A 27809-nucleotide genomic window follows, 5' to 3' on the forward strand; every position below is an offset into this window, starting at 1 on the left:
ATCCTCAAAAGCCTCCTGAAGATTTACGTTTTGGTTGTGCATTTGTTCATGTATTGCAATTTCACTCCCATTTCCTGCCTCAGTAATCTCTTATAAATCACCTGGACTTTTTTATATATTATATATACTGTTGTAAGAATTCCATTTAGGGGAATTTGTTTCCTCAACATAGCTATGTTGCAAAATCTTATTTTCATTTGTTCTCAATTTTTAAACTCAACAAATTCACAACACAATCTGGATAAGCAGGAAAAATCCTACTCACAGGAAAATGGATTGTCTCCTTCTTCCTCTTCACTGTGATCCTCATCTTCCCCATCTGACATCAGCAAGTCTTCATACAACACACTCGCCTGACGCTGCGGTACATTCATGTCATCCTCATCTTCCATTTCACACTCTCCTTCAGTTGCTTCCTGTCAAATATTGAAAAATATTTTATGGCATGTTTTATAAATGAAAACAAATGCATGGAGTGTCAAATGAAACATTCAAGGGTTGCAATGAATTATTACATGCAGAGCATGGTAAAAGTCACTTGCTGGGGCAGGTGTCTTCGGTTTACCATCATCATCTTCCTCAAAACCCTCCACATCCACATCAGATTCCTCCTCACCTGTCCTCAAACGCCCCTCACGGCAATGACCCTACAAAATAAATATCCCGCGTGAGAATTCCAAAGTAATGCAATCCTGAAAGAGGGACGGACATTCTTGCAAAGGAATTTCAAAGTCAGCCAAGTCCTAGAATCAGTCCCTGGTCTATATTAATTAAGCTGATATCAGCTGTAATGGCAAGGGGAGTATCACATTTCACCTCAGTCTGTGTATTGAGGAAACAACATTAAGCTAGACATATACAAATCTTTGGTGAGGACAGGATCATGCATATGATCAAACAGTTTACTTATATTCCATAACTATGTTTAAAATTGAATATCAAATTGTACAAGAGCCTGGGAACAGTTTCAGCATCCAATAGGTAAATGCTATTGTTGGTATTTTAAAGTCACCTTCATTCAAACATATTTTGTGATCTATGTTAGTGTACTTCAGGAAAGCAATATTCACACCAGGATGTAGTCCACAGCTTCAGTTTAAGAGAGGGCTGTCTATTATTATCTCCATTGTCATTTATGGCTTACAAGGGAAATTAGAGATAGTATTAGATCCAATGGAGAGGCATACAAATTAGCCAAGAGAAACAACTTGGGATTGGGAGCAGCTTGGAATTCAGCAAAGGGGGACCCACAGACTGATTAGGAAAGGGAAAATAGAGTACAAAAGTAAGCTTGCAGGGAACATAAAAACTGACTGTAAAAGTTTCTATAATATGTAAGGAGAAAAAGATTGAAGACAAATGTAAGTCCCTTACAGTCAGAAACAAGGGAATTTATAACGGGGAACAATGAAATGGCTGACTAACTGAATATATATTTGGGTTTTTTATTCACAAAAGAGGACACAAAAAGATACCAGATATTTTGGGGATCAAAGGGAAGAAACTGAAGGAGATCAGTATTAATAGAGGAATGATGTTGGGGAAACTGATGGGATTGAAGGCCAATAAATCCACAGGACCTGATAATCTTGACAAATCTACTGGAATTCTTTGAGGGATAACTAGTAGAATTAATGGGAAAGAGCCAGTGGATGTGATTTTTGGACTTTCAGAAGGCTTTAGACAAAGTCCCATATAAGAGATTAGCATGTAAAATTAAAGCACATGGAATTGGGGGTAGTATATTGAAATGGAGAGAAAACTGATGGCAGTCAAAAAAAAGAGTAGGAGTAAATGGTAGGCAGTAATTACTTGGATACCGCAGAGATTAGTGCTCAGACCTCAGCTATTCACTAGAAATGTTAATGATCAAGATGAGGGAACACAATATATTATCTCCAGATTTGCAGATGATACAAAGTTGGGTGGAAGGGAGGAGGGCAAGTTGAGTGAGTGAGCAAACAAATGATAGATGCAGTATAATTTGGATAAATGTGAGATTATCAACTTCAGCAGCAAAAATGGGAAAGCAGGTACTATCGGAATGGTCATAAATTAGGAGTAGGGAAATGTGCAACGAAACCTGGGTGTCCTCGTACACCAGTCACTGAAGGTAAACATGCAGGTGCAGCAGGCAGTAAAAAAGGCAAGTGCAATGTTGGCCTTCATAGTGAGAGGATTCAAATACAGAGGCAGGGTGTCTTGATGCAATTATACAGGGCCTTGGTGAGACCACACCTGGAATATTGTGTGCAATTTTGGTCTCCTCTTCTGTGGAAGGGTGTTCTTGCTCTAGGGGAAATGCAGAGAAGATTTACCAGACTAATGTCTGGGATGGTAGGACTGACGAATGAGAGATTAAATCCATTAGGATTATATTCGCTGGAGTTCAGAAGAATGAGGGGGGGATCTTATCAAGACCTACAAAATTCTATTGTACTAGACAGGGCAGAGGCAAGAAGTATCTTCCCAATGGTGGGGGTAACCAGAACCAGGTGTCATAATCTGAGGTCATAGGATAGACTGTTTAGGATGGTGATGCGAGAAATTTCTTCACCCAGGGAATGGTCAGGCTATGGAATTTGCTACCACACAAAGTAGTTGAGACCAAAACATTTTACGTTTTCAAGAAACAGCTAAATATAACACTTGAGGCAAAGGATATGGGGGGGAAGGCAGGATCAGTTGGATGATCAGCCATGATTTGAATGAATGGCGGAGCAGACTCAGAGGGCCTCCTCCTGCTCCTATTTTCTATTGTTTCTATGTAGGAATACACAGATACAATATCACAAGATAACTGTACACAGCTGTCCATGAGGCTGGTTTGAGTAGAAATAGGACTTTCTGAATCTTTTCTGGATAAATGAAATAAACATCTTTCAGCTGAACTATTTATTGAAATCACTGTCTTTTCTCTCACCTGAGCCAACCTGTGGTGCATTTTCTCTGGTGTTGTTGTTGGGGTGGCACTGGCAGACATACTGCCTTCCTCATGAAACAAAGAAAGTTCCCGAGACGTAATAAGTGACATGTTTCCATCTTCAAATTCTGGTGGCTGTAACATAAGCAAAAATAGGAGAAGAATTTTTTTTTAAATTCTTGAAAGTATTTGATTTTCCTTTTTCAGGTCTGTGTGTAATTGTAAAAAAGGTATAGCACCATTTTAAGCTGATTAATTTTCTCCAGTCAGCATGTCGTCTGATCAGCACGCATGGCATATAAACTCTGAGTGTACATCAGGAGATATACCACAAGAAATTGCATTTATGCAAGGTAAACAAATATATAAAATGTGATGAACCATCCTGTGCTCCAGAGGATTTGGAAGTGATGGTGGGACCCGCAGGCAAAAATGTGGAGGCATGAGTGATTCTTCCTCAGTTATTCATTTTCTACCTTTCCAAACAAATATTCCTGTAATTTTGTGGTTTCATTGCCATGGCATCCACTGCAGAATTTTCCAAGTAATCAGAGAAACACAGCACAGGAGGTCATTCGGCACATCATGTTTGTGCCAGCTCTCCAAAGGAGCAACTTACCGAGTGCCACTTTCCTGTCTTCTACCTTTTAAGATAAAGGTTCAATTTCAGCTTGATTGAACCTACCTCCACCACCCTCTCAGGCAGTGCATTCCACATCCTAACCTCTTGCTGCATGGACAAGATTCTTTTGTCGCCTTAAATCTGTGCTCTTCTTTTTCTGATCTTCCACCACTATGAACATTTTTCAAGATCTGACTCCTCATTATTGTGAATCTCTATCAAATCTTCTCTCAACCTTTCCTTCTTCAAGCTATCCATATAGCTAAAGTTCATCACCCTTGGTACCATTCTCATGAATCTTCTCTGCATTCTCTCCGATGCATTCACATCTTTCCTGAAGTGTGACACCCAGAACTGAAGGCAACTCTCCAGTTGAGGCCAAATCAGCATTCAATAGAAGTTCAGCATAATTTCATTGCTTTTGTACTTTATAAGCCTACGAATAAAGCTCAAGATGCTGTCTACTTCATAAACCGTGCCCTTACCCTGTCCTGTTACTTTCGATTTATGCACATATGAACACAGGTCCCTCTGCTCTTGCACCTCCTTTAGAATTGTATTCTTTTATTTTATAATTGTACTCTTTATCTTATAATCTCTCTCCATGCTCTTCCTTTCAAAATGAATCACTTCACCTTTCTCTGCATTAGATTTCATCTGTCAATTATCCATCTATTCCACCAACCTATGTCCTTTGATGTTCTAGACTACCTTTATCACAGTTCTCAATGCTTTCAAGTTTTGTTTCATCTGCAAATATTGAATTTATGCCCTATACACTAAGGTCTATGTTATTAATATACATCAGAAGAACACCAACCCCAAGGGAACTCCACTACAAGTCTTCCTCCAGTCCAAAAAGCATTCTTTAACCACTGCTCTCAGATTAGAACCAATGACAATCATCCAGTCTACAGTAATTTGAAGTTTGTTGTTAATGAAACTTTTGCAATTCCCATTTTGCTAATCGCCAAATTGACTCAAATTCTGACAAAGAAGCTGAGTACAATGAATCAATAATTTCCATGAACAAGACATAGAAATTATTGACTTGTACATGGAAATTATTGACTCATTGTACTCAGCCTCTTTATCGGGATTTGAGTCAATTTGGCAATTGGAATGTGCAAAATGGGAATGGCAAAAGTTTCATTCTCTACCAAGCCACATTCTAGACACGTAAAGAGCTAGTTCTGAGAAATATCCAATTTTTTTCCTGTTTAAAATAACAAATTCTCCATTTTCATGTGCCAGAAATGGCTGTTGAATGTTAAACATGTGTCTGTTTCTCACTGGCCCCTTAAACAATTAGGAAATAGTACTTTCATTTTAAACAGTACATTTAAGGCCATAACTGCCAACTAGCTTTGGAAGGTGATGTCACACAAGAATTAAAAAGATTTTAAAATGCATTAACTTGTTCTTGAAAACTTTGCTGAAACTTTTGATGACCAGAGCTGCTTGGGGCCTGCAGAAAAAACAGTCCCTGCAGGCCTCAGCTTCATCAAGCAGCATCGAACTCAAGGAGGCCACACGCCTTTTTTTTTACTGCGCTGGACAAGTTTAAAAAAATTGTGCATAAATTAGAAGTGGTTTTATTTCTTATAATTTTTTCAAACTAACTATTATCATAGAACGACCTGAATTTAACGATTTAAATCGCTTTGTCAGATGATTCCAAGTGCAGCACAATTGTCCAGGGAAAGTTAGCGTTTATGGACAATTGCTGCATAAATCCTTATCTGGGAACTTCCAAGAGGAATTGCCCAGTACATCTTTGGGGTACCACCTCAATCCAACAGTGGGGAGCCAGAAAGTTGTAGGCTGTAATTTTTAGGCTCTGCCCAAATAGTAACAGATATGTTGTAATTAATTATGTTGTTGCTTATCATCCGATTGTCTTATCTAGCATGATGAATGATTTTAATTATTGCAAACAGTTGAATAACACAGCAAGAAAAAAGAGGAAGGCATAGGAAATTCTTTTCAACCGCTTACAACACCTAATTTTTTCTAAAGAATTAATGTAGTTCTGATAAGACGGCAAATGTGAAACATTAACCTTTCTTCTCTACACAGACACGACCTGACCTGAAGATTTGCAGCAATTTCTGTTTTAACCCAATTTGGAACTGTTGAATGTGCTATTTTAAAAATTATGAGAATCTCAACCAAGGAATCCATATTTTCATGCTTTAGGCTTTGGTTTCAAGGTGATGCATAATTCTAGGGATAAATGTTTTCACTAAAATAGCGGACTTATAAAAGGAGGGAAACCAACAAGTGTAAGGCCCTACTGGAACACTGAACCACCAGAATATTCTCTGTTTACTGACTTTCCAGGGAGACAAAAATAACACTGAAAGAACAAAGATTTTGTATTTTTATCAATGAGGCGATGATAGAAAGAGATTAAACCAATCATGCAAAGTGAGTATATACTAAACTAAGTTGCTATGGGACCAACCTGAGGAGTATGAGGCCCTGGAGTCAGGGGGTCAAGACTGTCAAACTCCGCAGCATCTAGAGCAGCCTCCTTGGCAGATGCAATATCTTTTTCCAGCTGAGTCAAATGCTCATCATACTATTATTAAAAAAGATAAAATCAAAGCAACTTGAGAAAAATTGCAAAGGTTTTAAGCTGCATCAAATATTTTCACATAAGCTTTACACTCAGCAACAGCACTCTACTTTGGTCATGAAGACTGCATTCAGTGACAAAGTTACACCAATAGCCTTAAACAAAAAAAAACTTTAAAATCAGATAATTTGAGCATGAAGTTCTTCATGCTTCCTGTGAAAAAATACTGCATCATCACATCAACAGGAAAGAATTCAAATGAGTGGGGCGACATGGTGGAATCGATGGGGCAGTACAGTGGCATTGTGGTTAGCACTGCTGCCTCGTAGTGCCAGGGACCCAGGTTCAATTCTGACCTCTGGTCGCTGTCTGTGTGGAGTTTGCACTTTCTCCCCATGTCTGCATGGGTTTTCCTCCCACAGTTTAAAGATGTGTGGATTAGGTTGACTGGCCATGCTAAATTGACCCTAATGTCAGGGAGATTAGCAGAGTAAATGTGTGAGGTTACAAGAATAGGGCCTGCCTAGGCGGAATTGTGGTCGGTATAGACTCATTGGGTTGAATAATCTCCTTCTGTACTGTAGGGATTCTATGATTCTAATTGTCTGAAGCTGACAGCTTCAATTACACAGCAGAATTCAAAATCTGAGTGTTGGATAAAACTCTGCATGGGTCTTCCAATTGCCCATACTGCATATATTGCTGCTACAGTGAACTGAAAGTATACTTATTTCATGTATTTCATGTCATATTGGTTATTTAATAACTTTGACTGTTGAAATTATATAATCCAGGAAATCTGAATCATTTCATGCCGAACACTAAAAAAAAATGAAGACTTCAGGTGGCTGTGTGGAATTTGCACGTTCTCCCCACGGCTATCCTCTGGCTACTCTGGTCTCCTCCCACAGTTCAAAGATATGCAGGTTATGTTGATTGCCATCCTGAATTAGTGTCCGGGGGATTAGCTGGCTAAGTACATGATGTTATGGGGATAAGACCTGGGTGGGATTGTTGTTGGTTCAGCCTCAATGGGGCAAATGGTCCTCTTCTGCACTATAGGGATTTTATGATTCTATGACATTTATTGCTCCAACTCAAGTATCAGGAACTTCCATTCAGGTGATGTACAAAGGGTAGTACAACCCAAGAGTTGTTCCTGGCTGGTAACAGTACATCTGTGGGAAAACAGAAACAAAAGATCCAGGACAACATCAAATAATAAATTGTAAGAAAACAATGAGACTCAGAGAAAGAGGAAAACAGAGCCAACAAACAAGACATGGGTTTCTAATAAAATCCAGACAATAGGCACCAATTTAAAATATTTTACAATTGCTTGTATATTTTAAAACTAGGACACCCATTTGTATGCTGTGAAATTGAACAGAAGCTTGGATTTAATACAAAGCCAAAAATATTTTTACCTCAGCCAGAGTTTGACGACAGACAGTCACAATCTCCTGACCAGTTTTTGTGTATAGACTATCAGTGCCTACAAGTGAAAAAAAAGCTAAGTCAAGACTAGGATCGCAAGTAAACAAGCACATCCCGTTCGACATTTCATAACATAGATGTGATTTTCCTTATTAACTAAATGGTGTTAATTTCCACAAAAAAAACCTAATTTGATTAAATGAGGATAACATTCAGGGCATTGGCACTTTGGAAGTTTGACCTAATAGCAGAGCCATGTGACTATGTAATAACCACTGTAGCTATAATAATAGATAAAGGTCCAAGTATTTTTGAAGGTGATAAGAAGCATCAATTTTTTTAAAAAACTTCATTTACAGAGATGTGGGCGTTGCTGGCTAGGTCAGCATTTATTACCCATGAGAAAGTAGTGATGAACTGCCTTCTTGAGTCGCTGCAGATGCAAAAGCTTTGGGAATGATCTTAGTGCTGTTATTTTGAATCCCATATCATATTACGCTTCCATGACTAGATTGTGAAACTTCTAAACAAAGCAGACTAATAACCTCTCTCTGAACAATGAATGCAATACGAAATTTGATCAAATTGGTGGCAAAACTAGTCAAGAGAATAGATCTTTTTGGATAATTCCTTCATTCATTAAACCAAAAAACTGCATGCAAGGTTGTATGCACAAGGTCCACAATTTACTCTCCACAATCATATATCTCCATTTGTTATTCTAGTCAAATCAAAGGCCAAAATTACCAAATTCCAAATTAATGGGAAATGGGCATGTTGGCAAAGCCAACATTCATTCGTAAGATGTAATTGCCCTCAAATATAACTGACTGGCTTGCTAGGCCATTTTGGAAGTCAGGTCAAAATCAACGACAATGCCTTGAGTTTGGATCACAGAAAGGCTGGACAGAGTAAGAATGGCAAACTTCCATCCTAGAGGGCATTCCTGAACCAGTGTCCTTCAGGAATGCTGTCACTTTTCAGTTAACCCAGCCTTCTAAGTTTTAAAATGTAGTTTTAAAACAGTCGATTTTTTAAGCTTAACAGAGTTAGTTCATAGGCAGAAATATCTTAAAATGAAGTCTTTGCATTAATTAAGTCTTTGCATAGACTGAAGCAAACAGGGCTAAGCATACAGAAGATCTCTCAACCTGCATACTAACTTCTTGTGACTCATGCATGAGAGCACCTAGATCCCTCTATGCCTCAGAATTCTGAATTTGTTCTCCATTTAAGTAATACTCTGCTTCTTTATTTTTTCTGCCCAAGTGAACAACTTCACATTCCCATATTATACTTTATCTGCCAGATTTTTGTCCGCTCAGTCAACCAATCTTCATCCATCTGCAAATTCTTTTGTCTTCTTCACAACATACTTTCCTACCTAGTTTTGGGTTGTTTGCAAATTTAGCTACCATGCATTCACTCCACCTCATAGAATCATAGAAACCCTACAGTGCAGAAAGAGACCATTTGGCCCATCAAGTCTGCACCGACTACAATCCCACCCAGGCCCTACCCCCATATCCCTACATATTTTACCCACTAATCCCTCTAATCTACGCATCTCAGAACACTAAGGGGTAAGTTTAGCATGGCCGATCAACGTAACCCACACATCTTTGGACTGTGGGAGGAAACTGGAGCACCCAGAGGAAACCCACGCAGACACAAACAGAATGTGCAAACTCCACACAGACAGAGAACCAAGTCAGGAATTGAACCCAGGTCCCTGAAGCTGTGAAGCAGCAGTGCTAACCACTGTGCTACCGTGCCACCCATTTATCTAAGTTACTGATGTAAACCGTAAAAATTTGAAGTCCCAGCACAGACCCTTGTGCGATTCTACTCATCACACCCTGCCAATCAGTTAAAGATCCACTTATGCGCTCTTGTGTTTTCTGCCAGCCAGCCAATCTTCCTATCAAGCTATTTTGAGCTTTTATTTCCTGTAATAACCATTGGCCTGGCATCTTATCAATTGCCTTATGGAATTCCAAGTATAGCATGTCTACAAGCTCTCCTTTATCATCAGTATGTTATTCCTTTAAAGAACTCTAACACATTGTTCCACATGATGTTCCTTTCACAAATCATGCTCTTTCCAATTACCTTGAATTTTTCTAAACGTTCAGCTATAGCCTTCTGATAATTTTATGCCTTCCCCTTGATAGATAACTGGTTGATAGTTTGTTATTTTCTGCCTCTCTTCCTTCTTGAAAAGAAGTGTTATATTTGTGACACTGCAGTCAAACGGAGCCTATCCAGGGTATTGCAAATTTTGAAAATTAACACCAATGGAACTATTACCCCATCAGCCACTTTTAAGACCCTAAGATGAAGTCCATCTAGACCTGGAAACTTGTTAGCTTGCAGCTCTCTCCATTTGATCAGTACTGCTTTCCTAGTGATTGTAATTTCACCAAGCTTCTCGTTCCTTTCCACCTCCTGATTTACAGTTAATTCTGGATTTTTTTTTGCATCCGCTACAGTGATGCAAAATATTGTTAATTTCGACTGCCATTTTCTTATTATTTTCGATTTGATTTATTGTCACATGTATTAGCATACAGTGAAAAGTATTGTTTCTTGTGTGCTATACAGAACATACTGTTCATAGAGAAGGAAACAAGGAAGTGCAGAATGTAGTGTTAAAGTCATTGCTAGGGTGTAGAGAAAGATCTACTTAATGCAAGATAGGTCCATTCAAAAGTCTGATGACAGGAGGGAAGAAGCCATTCTTGAGTCAGCTGGTATGTAACCTCAGACTTTTGTATCTTTTTCCCAATAGAAGAAGGTAGAAGAGAGAACGTCAGGGTGCGTGGGGTATCTACCATGGCTTTCAAGTTACATTTTCCTCCAGCATGTAGGTTTGCTTTTATATTAAGAGTTGTACCAAGGACTCCAGCTACTGGGGATGACATCAAACTAAATGTGACTGAATTGTTAGGCTGGAATTTGAGGAAACACAGTAAGGACAGCTGAGAAAGGCACAAGCCTTAGCAAATCTGGCATCCTTGTATTGGGTGTGCCACCATCTATGAGGCACCACATTAAATCCCTAATCAAGAACTCCATCTTGTGTTAGTGGCTGATCACATCAACTGTTATTTTGTTGTCCTCTTCATTGTTTCTGCAAATCTGCCCTTATTAGTTGTTTCTTCATTCTCAATAGTTATGACATTCTCTTGTACCAAAATCATCACCTGCCTGATCTATACATGTAAAATATTACATATCAGTGGTTCTCAACTTTTAGCATTTGGCAGGATAGCCTCTTGGTTATCAATCTAATACTGTCTTTCAGACTACGCTCCCTACTTGCTTCTGTGATCTACATTCTTCATGCTCATCCTTCTAATATGACATGCACAACTATAGTCAATCTTCACTTCGTCTAAATCAAAAAATCCTGAAGAGGTTTTAAAAACTGAAGTTTCAAAAATGCAAAACAAACTTTATCTAAATATTCTTGCCAATAGTGCGATAACGTTTTCCTTGCCTTCCTTAAAACTTTCAATATCATTACTTAGCAGATAAGCAACCAACGTTTTCATGCAAGAGGAAACTTTAGTTAATTAGCATTCACCAAATTTGATGGAAGTCAATACCACACAAGAACTGCAAAAAAGCATCCTATTAAACTCCAGGCTGACGAAGCTCAGCTGCCTTGAATTACTAACTATTGAACATCAGTATCATTCTGTCCTTTCATCATCTTAAAAGTCTAAATTAAGTTGTCTCTCAATCTTCATTTATCCAGTGGAAGCAACTTAAGATTTTACAGCATCATTTTCATTTGAATTTTTAACTCAATCTTCCTTGTCAGTCTTCTCAACATCCTCTCCTATGCATTGGATGTCCCAAAATCATGACAGGCACTACACAAGTGAAGACTGTTCTGTTCTGTTTTATTAACAATGGCTTAATTTGGACTGGATATGCCGCCATTTTCCATTCCTGGCAATGTAATGTACTTATAATGAATTACATTGTCCTTATATTTTCTAGCAATTTTCATTACCTTCCTGCACATTAAGCTCAACTTTTATTTTTGTCAGGTCTATCTGGATACTTTTTCTCTCTACTGGACAAAAGGTCACAATGCTTCCTGCATTCGGCAAATTTTATAACATTACCTATTTCTAGATCATTTATGACCAGATTAAACAAGGAGAACAAATTAATATAACAACTAAAAAATACAACTCTCCTTATTCTGTTGCTACACTAAGCTTAAGTTACTGTAATACTTTACCTTGAAGGACTTTAGTTGTGCTCCTTAAATGTACAGGCTTCTCAAATCAGGATGATCTTTTCTGAGAGTACAACATTTTCCTTTTTGCTATAAAACCAAATGAAGGCTCCCTTTGTGAAGTGAGTCGGCTAGAGTAGACTAGCCTTCCTTTCCGAAGTGTTTGGTTTTAATCCATCTACGGATCCCAAATGTTATGGGGGAGGTGCTATGAGAGCACTTGTTGAAAACTATCCAAAAATTTTGAGAAGAATTCCACTGTATCGCTTTTCTCCATTTCATGCCAATAACACCAACATTTTCCCTGACTGGAATACTTTTGATTTCTTTGTGAAGACAGAACAATATTGAAGTTTAACCTTAAACACTTTTAACTGCTAACATTTTTTAAAAACACTGTTTTCATTTCTCCCCCCCCCCCAAATAGCAGCAACCACATTCCTTTTGATTAGGTACAGCCTATAGATCATTCTCACCCTCTCCAGAGCTCAAAAACATACAGTTTCACTTATACAGAGGAGTACAACGACTGTGTTGGTTAAATTTTAAAAAATGACTGACACAATTACAAAAGCGGTGATCAAATTGCGGTAAGAAGGCATTGTATGGGTTTTACCGTTATACTTGATGCTGTTGGAAAGTATAAGCTCCACATCCTGCAGGAACACCTCACGATTATGGTACTTGTGTTTGGAAATATTCTGCAACACATTCAGAGATTTTAGTAACTATATCCTATAATTGACAAGTGCTACAGAATCTCTCTGCAGCCACTCAGAAGCTTCCAAAAGGTTACCAAGTTAATTTTCATACCTTTCGCACTGTTTCAAGATCCATTGGATTTGTGATCACTTTATAGTAATCAGGAACAAACTTCTTATTAACAGGATGATGGAAAGGCCATGACTGACAGGAAGAAAGAAGAGTGTTAACAATACAGATCCTAGCAGGTGTGTCAATTTAATTTGCATCAGTCCTTTGGAGGAGACAGACACTGAGTCCAACTTACATCAGGCACAGCCATCATCTTTTGAGTGACGATATTATCCAGTATAAAGGAGAAGGCAACTTGATCATCATCATCCAGAAGAGGATTAATGGCTTTCTCCAGGCGGACCAATTTATCTTCTTTCTAATAAAATCAAATAAAGTCTTGAAAATTATAACTAAAAATGAATCCCATTCCAATGAAGTTATCACTATAAATCCTCCAAGTAAAATCTTAAGCTATGAAGAGGATTATGAGGGCATTGTGGATTTCCCTCATTGACAGAGGTTACATGCTACTTGAGAGAAAAACAGAGTAAGCCATAAAACAGGCTCACCAATGTTAATGAGTTACAGGTGCCAGTACAAAAACCCACATTGACACTCGAATGCAGTATTGAGGGAGTGTTATCATTTCAATGAGAAATTTAGTTGAGGGCCAGCTTACTTTTTCAGACTCACATAAAAAAACACCTTGGCATTATTTCAAAAAGCAGAGTTTCCCCAAGTATCCAGGTCAGTATTTATCCCTCAACCAAGATACGAACAACAGATTATCTGTAAATAACTGATTGTCTTGCTGAGCACAAATTAACAACCAGGTTTCTTATATTGCAACAGTGACTAGACTTCAAAAGTCATTCAGGGAATGAATAACAGAGTAATTTTGTTTCTTAGTGCCTGAGCAAATTTTGGCCACTTCAATCTTACCCGCTGCAAAATGCACAATTTTTACCATGACTTCCATGCACGCACAAAATTGTTTTCACAAATGGTACATCAAAAATATGCTAATGCGACAATTACACTATAACAGCATAAAGGCGTCCTTCAGAAAATGAACCCAACAAGGAATGACCTTTAATTCTATAAATATTTCATTTAAATTTTACTGCATATTAGAATTATTTTCATATTTTTAAGCATAGTAGCGTGAAAAAGCAGAGATTACAGGTTGCAATGGGAAGCACACAGCAAGCCGATACAGAATGAGTCTATTCACCTCTTTGAACTTCATGTCACAGAGTTCCACCATACTTTGGGCAATTTGAGTCAGAGGATGCTTCGTACCTGGAGAGAGGCAAATAGGTACTCAGTGCAGCCACTCACAAATTATTTCTGTGACCATGCACCTACCTGCATACAGCCTACCATTCTGTTCTTCTCACACAATCATCACTTATCCATCCAAATCTATGTACAATTGCCATTTCATAACTGCCAGTTTCCAAATTATTGCACACCTCTTTTACTTAAGCAGATGGAATACCAGCTCTCTCTCAGTACATTGCAGCACAGAAGCAGGCTATTTGTTCTGTCATGTCTACATGCATATTTTTATCCACACAAGACAGGTTTTTAAAAATTTATTTATAGGATGTAGACGTTGCTAGCTAGGCCAGCTTTTATTGCCCATCCCTAGTTGCCCTTGAGAAGGTGGTGGTGAGCTGCCTTCTTGAAGTGTTGCAGTCCCTGAGTTGTCAGTACACCCACAGTGTTGCTTGGGAGAGAGTTCCAGGATTTTAACCCAGTGAGGAACAGCGATATTTTTCCAAGTCAGAATGGCAACTGACCTGGAGGGGAACCTGCAGGAGTTGGTGTACCGAGGTATCTCCTTCTAGATGGTAGTGCTCATGAGTTTGGACAATACAGTCTGAGGAGCCTTGGCAAGTCCTTGCAGTGCATCATGTAGACAGTACACACTATTGCTCGTCCAGTTCAGTTTCTGGTCAATAGTAACCACTGGAATGTTGATAGTGGGGGATGGTGGGGAATTCAGTGATAGCAATGCCATTGAACATCACGGGGTGATGGTTAAATTCTCTCTCGTTGGAGGTGGTCATTGCAGAATGTTACTGTCAGTTGAAATCTGGGTATTGTCCAGCTTACTGCACTTGAACATGGACTGCTTCAATATCTGAGGTGTCACGTTTGGTGCAATCACCAGTGAACATCCCCACTTCTGACTTTATGATGAAAGGAAGGTCATTGATGAAGCAGCTGAAGATGGTCAGACCTTGGGCACTGCTCTGTGAGACACCTACAGTAATATCCTGGAGCTGAGGTGATTGACCTCCAACCACCCCAACCATCTTTCTTTGTGCCCAGTAAGAATCCAATCAGCAGAATTTTCTCCCCGATTCCAACTGACTTCAGTTTTGCTACGGTTCCTTAAAGCTAGCCTTGGTCAAATGCTGCCTTGATGTCAAGGGCAGTCACTTTCACCTCACTACTGGAATTCAGCTCTTTCATCCATGTTTAAACGAAGGCTGTAATGAGGTCAGGGGCTGAATGAGCCTGACAAAACCCAAACAGAGCTTCAGTGAGAAGTGCCACTAATTAGTGCTCTTGATAACCCCTTCCACCACTTTACAGATGATTGAGAGTTAACTGCTGACATGCTAATTGGCTAAGTTGGTTTTGTCCTGCATTGTGTGTACAGAACATATCAGGGCAATTCTCCAAATTGTTGGGTATATGCCAGTATTTTAACTCAATTGGAACAACTTTGCTAAGGGCATGGCAAGTTCTGTAGCACAAGTCTTCCGTACTATTGCCAGAATATTATCTAGGCCCATAGCTTTTGCAGTATCCAGTGCCTTTCACCATTTCTTGATTTCACATGGAGTGAATCAAATTGGCTAAAGACCAACATCTGTGATGCAAAGGACTTCTGGAGAAGCTGACATGGATCATCTACTCAGCACTTCTTGCTGAAGATTGTACAAATGCTTAAACATTATTTTTTGCACTGATGTGCAGTGCTCCTCCATCATTGAGAATGGAGATGTTTATGAAGCCTTCACCTCCAGCTGTTCAATTGTCCACCAGCATTCCCAACTGAATGTGGCAGGATTGAAAAGGATAGATCTCATCATTGGTTGTGGACTTGCTGCAATTGCTGTTTGTCATGCATGTTGTCCTGTGTTGTCATTTCACTAGGGTGACACCTTATTTTTAGGTATGCCTAGTGTTGCTCCGGACATGCCCCTGCCTGCATTCTTCATTGAACCCTGGCTTGATGGTATTGAAAGAGTGGGGGTATGCCATGCCATGAGGTTGCAGACTGTGATTTAGATCAATTCTGCTGCTGCTGATGGTCTACAGCATCTCATGGAGGTCCAATGTTGAGTTGCTAGATCTGTTCAAAGTCAATCCCATTTAGCATGGTGGTAGTGCCACCCAACAAGATGGAGAATATACTCAATTTGAAATTGGGGCTTCATCTTCACAAGGACTATATGATAGTCACTCCTACCAACATTATCATGGACAGATGCATCTGCAGCAGGCAGGTTGGTGAAGGTAAGGTCAAGTATGATTTTCCCTCTTGTGGGTTCCATCCCCACCTGCCACATATCTAGCTTAGTAGCTAAGAACTTTAGTACTCGGCCAGCTCAGTCAGTATTTACCCAAGCTACTCTTGGTGACAAGGCATCGATGTCCCTACCCAGAGTACATTCTGTGCCTTTGCCACCCTCAGTGCTTCCAAAGTAATGTTCAACATGGTACGTGGCAATCAGCAGGGGCTTTTCTTGCCTATGTTTGGCCTGGTGCCAAAGTCGATGTTGAGGACTTCAAGTTCAACTCCCTCCCGGCTGTATATCACCGTGCTGCCACCGCTGCTGGATCTGTCCTGCCAATGGGATAGGACATACCCAGGAGTAATGAATGCAGAGTTTGGGACATTATTTGTAAGGTGTCATTCCATGAGTGTCACTACTAAACTAGTCTAGGCAGCTCTCTCAAATTTGACACAAGACCCCATCCGTTAGTAAGGAGGACATTGCAGGGCCAATAGGCCTGGATTTGACATTTCTGATGTCTAGGTGGATGCTGTGTGGTCTGTCTAGTTTCATTTTGTTATCTATTGTAATGGTTGGATAGGCCATTTCAGAGGACATTTAAAAGACAGCCACACTGCTGTGGGTCTAGAGTCAGGTGTAGGCCAGACTTAGTAAGTAAGGGCAGCAACTTCCCTTCCCTTAAGGACATCAGTGAACCATTGGAAAACAGCTAATGTTATGCCGCTGTTTAAAAAAGGTAGCAGACAAAAGGCAGGGAACTATAGGCCGGTTAGTTTAACGTCGATTGTTGGAAAAATGCTTGAATCCGTCATCAAAGGCACCTAGAAAAGAATGATTTGATACAGCAGACGCAGCACGGATTCGTTAAGGGTAAGTCGTGTTTGATGAATTTATTGGATTTCTATGAGGATGTGACTACTCCGGTAGACAGAGGGGAACCGGTGGATGTGGTGTTTTTAGATTTTCAAAAGGCATTTGGTAAGGTGCCTCATAAAAGGTTGCTACAGAAGGTTAGGGTGCACGGAGTAGGGGATAAGGTGTTAGCGTGGATAGAGGATTGGTTGTCTAATAGGAAGCAGAGAGTTGGTATCAATGGGTGCTATTCTGATTGGCGGTTGGTGACTAGTGGAGTGCCGCAGGGATCGGTGCTGGGGCCTCAGCTATTTACCATTTATATAGATGATCTGGAGGAGGGGGCTGAGTGTAGGGTGACGAAATTTGCTGATGACACGAAGATGAGTGGTAAAGCAAATCGCGTGGAGGGTATGGAAAGTCTGCAGAGGGATCTGGATAGGCTAAGCAAGTGGGCGAGGACCTGGCAGATGGAGTATAATGTTAGCAAGTGTGAGGTTATCCACTTTGGCATAAATAATAGTAGGAGGGGTTACTATTTAAGGGGCGAAAAGCTGCAGCATGCTACGGTGCAGAGGGACCCGGAGGTTCTTGTGCATGAGTCGCAAAAACCCAGTCTGTAGGTACAGCAGGTGATCAAGCAGGCGAATGGAATGCTAGCCTTTATAGCGAGGGGGATAGAATATAAAAGTAGGGAGGTCTTGCTGCAACTGTACAGGGCACTGGTGAGGCCGCAGCTGGAGTACTGTGCGCAGTTTTGGTCGCCGCACTTGCGCAAGGATATTTTGGCTTTGGAGGGAGTGCAGAGGAGGTTCACTAGGCTGATACCGGAGGTGAGGGGGTTGGACTATGAAGAGAGACTAAATAGACTGGGTCTGTACTCGTTGGAGTTTAGAAGGCTGAGGGGGGATCTTATATAGACGTATAAGATAATGAAAGGGATGGATAGGGTAGAGGTAGAGAGATTCTTCCTGCTTAGAAAAGACAGCAGGACTAGAGGGCACAGCCTCAAGATGGGGTGGGTGGGTGGGGGGGGGGGGGGGGGGTGCACTTTAGATTGGAGTTGAGGAGGAACTTCTTCACTCAAAGGGTGGTGAATCTCTGGAATTCTCTGCCCGTTGAAGTGGTGGAGGCTACCTCGCTAAATATATTTAAGTCACTGGTAGATAGGTTTTTGACAGACAAGGGAATTAAGGGTTATGGGGAGAAAGCGGGAAAGTGGAACTGATGCACTTCAGATCAGCCATGATCTTATTGGATGGTGGAGTAGGCTCGAAGGGCTAGATGGCCTACTCCTGCTCCTATTTCTTATGTTCTTATAACCAGGTGGGTTTTTACAACAATCAAGAATGGTTTGATAGTTCATCATTGAACTTTTAATTCTAAATTCCACCATCCCCAGCGCATTATCCTAGGTCTCTGATTACTACTTCAGTGACAATACCACAACACCATCAGCTTCCCATAGTAACTCCTACTTCTCCTGTCTCATGTCATTTAAAATTCCTCTTTCTTGAATTAAATTCTCTTTCAGAATAACTTATGAACTTTACTTTAGCAATATCACATTCCAAACACCTTGCTCAAAATGTATGTGCCACCACATTGCTGTCCCAGTTAGTAGACACAATCATTTTTAACCCTACAGTCCTTCATAATCTTTAAGATTTAGCATCCAATTACCCTAAACATCTCATTCCAATGAACAAAGACCTAACTTCACAGCTCTTTCTCTATAACTAATCCCTTAACCCATGCAACATCTTGGAAATCTACACTGAAATTTTTCCATTGCTTTTTAATCCTTCCTAAAGTAACTTGGTTAAAAATATACAATAGTGCCCTTGCATCTTGTACTTCATTTTTCTTTTCTAGGCCCTTAAGCAGAAAACCAAGAACTCCACTTGTCTTTTTATGGTCTTATCTACCTGTACTGTTCCTTTTAATGACTTGCGCATCTGGATGCCAGTTTCTCTTTTCCTCTCATCGACTTATGCTACCCTTCAAAGTTATTTTCCTTTCCTCAAATTTTTCAACATTGAATTGGATCTATTGTCTGATCTACTCAATACCTTCTTTGAGAAATATTACCCTTATACATGATTCATAGTTCCTTAATAAACTTAAAAATAAATATAAATGATTTTTTATGAATAGCTTGTAGCTCTTACCATTGTACGTGGCACAGTTTTTTACAATAAGTTCCACTTGCTCTCGGAATTCTTCTCGTGAATGGCACATCCGCTTACGGACATTTTCTCTCAAGGTCTGTAAGTCCATTGGTTTAGTGATAATTTTATAATAATCCTTCACAACCTTCGCGTTAACTGGAGTGTGGAATGGGTAAGTCTGAGGAGAGAAAGAGAATTTAATACAGAAAGTCAAGTGAAATGGAAATGTCCCTCTTGTTGAACCGACATATTATCCTCTCACATGCATACTTTTAAAACAATTCAGTAGATAAATGGAACTCAGCAATATTACAGAGAACTTCAACATGAATAGTGTAAAATGACACATTTCCAGTACATGCCCAAGTGAAAATTATCCCAACCGGGATCAAAAGTTCAATTTTCCAAATCAAAGTATCCCAAATTTTTCCAGCCATGGAACCATTTTGACCTCCCAAGAGTACTGACGGAACCCCTAAGAAAGTCTCATTCTGTTGAAGAGTGAACCACAAAAAATTGTTTATTGCTTGATAGACAAAAACAAGCAGTTAAAAGTTTTTACTATTTCTTTGGTATACAGATTCATTAAATTAAAAACGTCTCATTCAGCAAATACTTAGGTCTTAACTTATTTTTGTCACTTTTAAAAGAGAAGCTACGCTTCTTCCTTTGCTCACAAATTTGGTTAATGTTAGGTGTTGCAAGAGAACTGAATTCTGATATCTCACACACACAAACACGCAAAAGAAGCAAACACGCTCACTCTTGTGCACACACATACTCCTGTCTCTATTTTGCGTCCGCATACTCATGTCTCTCTTGCTTTCTCATGAAGACTTCTGCCTCTCTCACACAAATAACTGGGTTGAGATTCCTAAAACTTCTTTATGGTACCCACACAATCAGGAAAGCTTATAATCCCATCAATCTTTGCTTGGTTTTAACATAGGTCAGAGAGGTGAAAAAGCAACATGCTAATCTGCTCTGCCAATCCAGTCTCACATCATAATTTTGAAATTGTGGCCTTTGCTTCTCCCAAGCTTCACATAAAATAAAATCTGTGAACTCTCACATTTACTAGGTCTCGCATGTCATTGATAATTCCTTCCAAAATGGATGATAGGGTGACCATCGGGTCCGTCCGTCGCCTATGAATAGACTTATGTGGTCTCTGTGAAAGGAAAAAGCAGTAGATAGTTTTGCAGCATCAACAGTTTCAATTGTTAAAATAGCCTTACCATTTCTTATTTTACACAACTATTTGATCTTGGCTCCAGTCTGTTAAAACATGCTCCCAAAAATCTGATATAATGAATGTGCAAGAATTTCTCCAACTTGATTTTGGCACTCATTGCTCTGTCACTTCCTCAAATTGGTCTTGGTGTCCTGTCTGATTTAAGGTATGCTTCAAAATGTTTATCCTATTGCCAAAATCACCAATTTCCATTGCCTCTATCTAGATCTTACTCCTACTGCCACACCTTTATCAGCTCTGAGTTTAAACTTTCCAACCATCATTACTAGCCTTTTGTGTTGAAGTAAAATTATTTGACATCCATTCTGAGACTTCTTTTTCCTTTGTCATTAACTATTTTAAAGTTGCAAGTTTAGGTTCTAAAAAAACAAGTTAACTCAGCAGACTAAGTCTCTTTCTGGGTCCATTCACATTTAGTAATCTGCACTTTCCTGCACTTCTTTTAAGATTTCTTTAAATAAAGCATGAAGAACAGCAGACTATTGATGAAATTGTGTTGTAGAGTTTCTCGAACTGAAATTATACCAGTTGTTCTAAATTTGGCTCACAAACAATAACTGATACTTCAGGAAATAATACAAATAAAAATAATTCACATTTCCACCCTCCTTCCTTTCTGAAGAGTAACTTTCAGCTTGAAATGTTAACTCCATCTTTCTCTGAACAGATGCTGCCACACCTCCTGAGCATTTTCAGCGCTTTTTTTTTTACATTAAATAAAAAGACGGCTTACATTTAGGTAATCACAGTGCACTGTCGTTCCCACTCGTCTACGGCGTTTCGGAGGAAGCTGCTGTTTGGGGAATTTGAGGACCAAAGATTTCCTGCGCACTTCATCTGCACTGAAATATCAAATGTCAGAATATTTAGAATAAAGAAATTTAGAAGTTACAGAAAAACTATAAGTAGAGGATGCTTCAGAAATTCAGATGTGTAAGTCAAAAGTGGTACTGAAAATGGTAGACTTTACAGATATTTAACAATGAAAGCTGGAAATTGACCCCTACAAAGGTGCACACAGATTGCACAGTTTTATACATTCTTGAGAACTCAAGAATTACAAAATGAGAAAACAGCAAGGTCCATCTACTTGCCTTCTACTGACCTAATAGTCGTATGATACAACAAAAATAAAGCTTTTGACTCATCACAGAAATCAGTCCCAAACAATTAGATTATAGCAAACAGAGAAACTTCAGATGTGGAATGCTTTGGAAACCATAAGTCCAAAGTCATTTGTTTCATTCAAGCCTACACCATTTATCATGCATCTTGTCTCAGATTATTCGTATAACAGCAAAAATATTTTTTGAAAGAAATTAACCTAATTTGAAAAAAAAATTCAGAAAGAGTGTGAAAAACCAAATAAGGGAAGCAAATAGAAAGTATGAAAAGAGACTAGCAGTTGTGAATATTTAGTTCATGGTTCATGTGTTTTACAACATGTTTAGCTTGAGAAATAAAAGTGTAACTGCAGAGAATCATTAACTATGTGGAATGCAGGTGAGGCTTAATCTCAGTTTGCATCTTGTGAAAGAACACAAGCTGGACGATTGCCTAGCTTGAAGCTGGTGGGAGAATCTACAGTGGAGCTCACAGTGTCTTATTGCAAAAGAAAGTAGTAAGCTGAACTAGCTTTGAAGTGTTGAAAGTGACCAGAACAAGGGGCTGGGACATCAGAGAATTTATGGTAAATGAAAGCTTGACATCTGAAAATAGCTGGAGCTGAGGAGAATTCCCCAGAGAATGTGGTTTGTTTATGGGCAGTCCATACAGAAGTAAATCATTTTAAGACTGATGTATCTTACAAAGCGAATTCTTGGGGGAAAGTAAGAAGTGCATAACATGTAGTTATAAGTTACTGTTTTCTTAATTAAATTTGCTTTGTTTAATTCTGTTCTATAAAATAAAGTTTCTTTTGTAAAAAAGGAAAAATCCAAATGTAAAAAATACAAAATGTGTAGTTATTGGTACATTGGTCTTTCAAAGTCTCTGAATATCATAGATAGAATCATAGAATCTTACAGTGTAGAAGGAGGCCATTCGGCCTATTGAGTCTGTCCTGACACAATTCCATCCAGGCCCAATTCCTGTTAGCCCACGCATTTACCCTCGTTAGTTCCCCTGACACTAAGGGGCAATTTAGCATGGTCAATCCACCTAACTCTCACATCTTTGGACCATGAGAGGAAACTGGAGCACCCGGAGGAAACCCATGCAGACACAGGGAGAACATGCTAACTCCTCACAGGCAGGTACCTGAGGCCGTGAGGCAGCAGTGCTAACCACTGTGCCACTGCACCATACATTTTTGAAATGTTAAGGATCTTTAACCAGATCGCAACACAGCTATGTAGAACGGAATCCAAAAGTTTTCGATACGCGTATAAATAGTAAAAAGATGGTAAGAGGAGAGCTGGAGCAAAATAAGGACCAAAAGAAGATTTACACACGGAGACAGGGGCATGACTGAGGTATTAACACTTTGCATCTGTCTTTATAAAAAAGATGATGCTGCTCAGATCATGGTAAAAGGTCATTCAGATACTTGAAGGCTATAAAAATTGATAAAGAGGGAGTATTGCACAAGTTATACTTTCCCAGAGTTGATAAAGGCACCAGAACTCGATAAGGTGTATCCAAGGATACTGCAGGAAGTGGACATTGTGGAGGCACTGGCCATAAGTTTTCAATCTTCCTTAGACTCAGCCAGTGCCAGAACACTGGAGAATTGTAAACATTACACCAATTTTCAAAGAAGATGAGCCCAACAATAACAGGTCAGTCAGTTTTGGGTGGTGTGAAAACTCTTAGAAATAATTCACAATAAAATCAATAATCACTTGAGAAAATGCAGGTTCATTCAGCAAAGTCAACATGCATTTGTTAAGGAAAGATTACGTTTACAACATACTTGTTTGAGGTAATCGATGAGGTAACAGAAAAGGCTGATGAGGATAACGCTACTGCTATGGTTTACATGGACTTCCAAAAGGAATGTAATAACGTGCCACACAACAGACGTGTGGGTTAAGTTGGAGCTTACAGAACAAAAAGGACAGTAGCAACACGGAAACAAAATTGGCTCAGTCACAGGAAAAAGTCTGACAACACCAGGTTTAAGTCCAACCGATTTATTTGATAGCAAACTCACAAGCTTTCGGGGTTTGTCCCTTCATCAGGTGAATGGAGGGTTCTGGCCTCAGACAGAGCATATAAACAGACAGTTTACAGATTACTGATTAGAATGCGAATCTTTACACCTAACCTGCTGTTCAAGTCCTAAAGTGGCCGACAATGTGAATGGAAGGAGAACTGATCACAGGTTAAAGAGATATGTATTGTCTCCAGACAGTACAGTAAGTGAGGTTTTGCAAACCCAGGCAAGTCACGGGGGTTACAGATAGTGCGACATGAACCCAAGATCCCTGTTGAGACCGTCCTCATGCGCGCGAAACTTGGCTATCAGTCTCTGCTCAGCGACTCTGCGCTGTCGTGTGTCGTGAAGGCCACCTTGGAGAATGCTTACCCGAAGGTCAGAGGCTGAATGCCCATGACCACTGAAGTGTTCGCCAACAGGAAGGGAACAGTCTTGCCTGGTGATTGTCGAGTGATGTTCATTCATCCGTTGTCGTAGCATCTGCATGGTCTCCCCATACTTCGGGACATCCAACAACGTTGTCTCCCTGATACGTTGCAAGAAAGGTTGTCCCGAAACATGGTACATTGGGGAGACCATGCAGACGCTACGACAACGGATGAATGAACATCACTCGACAATCACCAGGCAAGACTGTTCCCTTCCTGTTGGCAAACACTTCAGTGGTCACGGGCATTCAGCCTCTGACCTTCGGGTAAGCATTCTCCAAGGCGGCCTTCACGACACACGGCCGCGCAGAGTCGCTGAGCAGACTGATAGCCAAGTTCCACACACAAGGACGGTCTCAACAGGGATCTTGGGTTCGTGTCGCACTATCTGTAACCCCCGTGACTTGCCTGGGTTTGCAAAACCTCACTTACTGTACTGTCTGGAGACAATACACATCTCTTTAACCTGTGATCAGTGCTCCTTCCACTCACATTGTCGGCCATTTTAGGACTTGAACAGCAGGTTAGGTGTAAAGATTCGCATTCTAATCAGTAATCTGTAAACTGTCTGTGCTTTATATGCTCTGTCTGAGGCCAGAACTCTCCATTCACCTGACGAAGGGACAAACCCCAAAAGCTTGTGAGTTTACTATCAAATAAATCGGTTGGACTCAAACCCGGTGTTGTCAGACTTTTTACTGTGTTCACCCCAGTCCAACGCCGAAATATCCACATCAGTCTCAGGAAACAGAGTAGAGGTGAATGGCTGATCATATTAATTTTCCATCCATGTAATTCTGTTTCAATGGAAGTAACTACACAAATTCTAATCCGCTAAAAACAATGACAATGGAATGGAACAAAAACAATGGAAAAAAAGCTCTTCTGTACAATTTGTAGACAACACACTGTCCTTATGTATGAGATTTTCTAGTTCATTTTCAAAATATGAATGAGGAACAACATCCTTCTTTGCCCATGTCTTTCTTGTAAGAGAAAGAACTTTCTAGCAGTTATATAAATTACAAATTTAAGGTCAAAAAATATACCTGGTTGTTAACTTTTAAATAGCTAGCAGAAGCACAGCTAAGGAACAGTTAAGGTTGGTTGGCAGAGCTAATGGGTCATTGTGGCAAGCTGGAAAAATCAGTTCTGGACACGAAGGACAAGGGTTGAGAAAGAGGCAGCAGAAGTGGCCAGAAAGGGGCAATTTAGCATGGCTAATCCAAAAGAAACAAAAGAAAGGAGGAAACAAATGTGATGGGGTTGGATCAGGAGCAGCAGGTAAAACATACAAGTAAATGGACTCAAGACAACTAAATTAGGTGGTGCAACTGCATACACAATCAAGAAAGCCAAGTCTGAAATGCATGAAGCTGAGAACAGAACATGTGGGTAAAACTAGATTTACATTCAAATTGATGTGGTGAAAACTTGCAGCCTTTTAGAAATGATTCCCAAAACTCCTACTTTAAGTTGTCAGCAAATTTCAAGATAGTGATGCCTAGGCTGAAGTCCAAATAAACATGTACACAAAAATTAACCTAATAACAGCCTAACACATTATTTTTAACCATTGCCCAATTCGAGTCACACCAGAAATCTTAACAGTTTGCAATCAACCAACTTTCTTTCTGTGCTTCCAGATCTTAATTTTCTTATAACTTGGAAACACAAGTTATGGAATCATTACTTTCTTATAACTTGGAAACATCAAATAAACACATTTAAAAATCCATTTTCATGCCATTACTGCATTCTTTTTATTTAATCAATCACAATGTCTCTACTAAATTTGTCAAACACAGTTTGCCTTGACAAATTTTGTCCTTGCTATCCTTGATTAACATTTTTAAGTGCTCACTAATTTGCTGTCATATCATGGTTTCAAAGGCTTGCTCACAACAAGCATGAATCTAACTGCTCCATAACCACCCATTCACCATTCTCTCCCTTCCCAAGCAATGATGTTAATGTTAACTGAACAACTTAGAAAATTGATTCTCACTGAAAAAGGCACTGCCTTTAACAAAAAATGCTTAGAAAATGTTTTATTTGTTTGTAAAAGTAAACAAGGATTTGAACAATGAATCCTATTGTCCCAAATGACTGATAAAAACTAAAGATAACTTATCAAACTATTAGTCATAAGGACTGAGTTCTGATTACAACATGTTGTTCTTGCATTCCAGCAAGAGCCCAGGTGTAAACTTTGACTCATAGACAGCACTGTCACCTCTGAGTCAGAACATTGTGGGTTCAAGTCCTACTTCCAAAGGCTTGAGTTCAATCTAGAACAACACTTCAGTAGAATAATGAACAGTACTGTTCTGGCCAGTGGTACCAGGGGCTATTTTTCCATCCTGCTGCTGTACTTTTTTAGTGCAGTGGGCCAGGAGATTCCAACCGCGCCTGATCCGGGGGATCTGCACTGGGCGTCCCGCCCCAAGAGCATCTCCCAGCTCTGGATTTCCGGAGGCGTTAGTTCCGCCAGGAAATCGGCCAGGAACCGCATAAATTATTTAAATAAACATTTACATATACTTTAAATACAATTACTGGGTCCAGAAGTGAAGCCTCATCCCATCGGGCATGGGGCAGAGTGGGGATCTTGCCTCCACTCTGCACTTTGGGATCATGATTGGAGGGAGGGAGATCATATGGCAGATTGGGGGGGTAGGGGGACAGACACACCCTATTTGGAGGTACTGGGGGGAGGTTGGGACAGCAGAGGGGTTTGGGGCTGCTGGTGACAGGGGGGTTTGAGGCTGGCCCAGGCACTTGTACGGACGGGAGAGTGGGGGGGGCAGGGTTAAATAGCCAATGCTGCAGAGTTTGCAGGGTTGCAGTGACCCACTTAGCACGATCCTGCCTGCCTCTCCAGTGGGGATAGGTCCCACTCCAGATTTCTTGAGTGACCACCCTGGTGCACTCAGTAGTGCACAGAGGGTGGGAGGTTCTTCTCTGAACTCCAACTGAAAAAAAAGTATGATTTATTCCAGTTTTCACAGGAATTTGACACTTCAAATTTTCTTGGAAGAATTCTGCGCACCATCTTTCAGATCAGATGTTACAACTGAAGGCCCATTTGCCCTTTCAGGTCGACGTCAAATATCCCATGGCCGAAGATGACCATGGAATTGTGCTTAGCGTCAGGCCAATATTGATCTTTAAATCGATATCACTACAACAGAATATCTGGTCATTGCAGTTTTTGGGATATTTACTGCAAATTGGCTGTTATGTTTTCCTACTGCATGTGAAAACTACTTAATCGGCTGCAAAACGATTTGGAGTGTCCTGACGTCTTCAAAAGGTGCAGTATAAAGGCAAATGATCCTGGATAGGACTTTCTGACAGTATTTTAAATATAAAATTTAATTTCCAAACACGATTTTATTTGCTGGAATCATGAGGCATCACCATGATTTTGTACTTTACTACACTCTCCTTGGCCCAAGGCTAATGGTGGCATCAGCAACAGACACCTACTAAATCATTTTTGCCCTGAACCTATTTTTGAACGTTGTTAGCAATTTCATCTCCTTTATCCAAAGGTCATGCTTCTGCACACTCAGTCCTCTTTATCACAATATTTACTATTTTTCCTCCCATTTCTAGCTTTAACATTTTGATCTCCCCATCTATTCACCCACAATTTCTTAACACCACCCACCTTATCCCCATCTCCACTGAACACATCACACACTTCCACTCACACTTCAGCACTTTGTCACAACCCATTTATACTTCAGTTGTTTATTCTGCTGCAAGATCACTGATGAATCATCAACTCTACTATATGCATGCTCTCTCTATCCACTGACTTT

At 39.9% G+C, this 27809-nt stretch overlaps 1 protein-coding gene across 4 annotated transcripts in view; it reads right to left on the reverse strand.

The window, feature by feature from the left end:
• The window catches only part of taf1 (TAF1 RNA polymerase II, TATA box binding protein (TBP)-associated factor), a 152246-nt gene that overhangs the window by 14497 nt on the left and 109940 nt on the right, over positions 1–27809 (reverse strand). For 3 of the 4 annotated variants that reach the window (XM_080187538.1, XM_080187540.1, XM_080187539.1), the window contains 12 exons: positions 21125–21233; positions 20209–20307; positions 19137–19314; positions 13809–13876; positions 12828–12950; positions 12632–12724; positions 12435–12519; positions 7554–7621; positions 6013–6129; positions 2924–3058; positions 516–647; positions 266–416 (listed from right to left, as the gene is read on the reverse strand). In XM_080187538.1, coding sequence (XP_080043664.1) covers positions 266–416; positions 516–647; positions 2924–3058; positions 6013–6129; positions 7554–7621; positions 12435–12519; positions 12632–12724; positions 12828–12950; positions 13809–13876; positions 19137–19314; positions 20209–20307; positions 21125–21233 — 1358 coding nt within the window. The remainder of the gene's footprint in view (positions 1–265; positions 417–515; positions 648–2923; positions 3059–6012; positions 6130–7553; positions 7622–12434; positions 12520–12631; positions 12725–12827; positions 12951–13808; positions 13877–19136; positions 19315–20208; positions 20308–21124; positions 21234–27809) is intronic. The other variant, XM_080187541.1, reaches the window with a different exon arrangement.

Source organism: Carcharhinus amblyrhynchos, chromosome 4, assembly GCF_965287045.1.
Source record: "Carcharhinus amblyrhynchos chromosome 4, sCarAmb.v2.hapA, whole genome shotgun sequence".
Taxonomy (NCBI): Eukaryota; Metazoa; Chordata; class Chondrichthyes; order Carcharhiniformes; family Carcharhinidae; genus Carcharhinus; species Carcharhinus amblyrhynchos.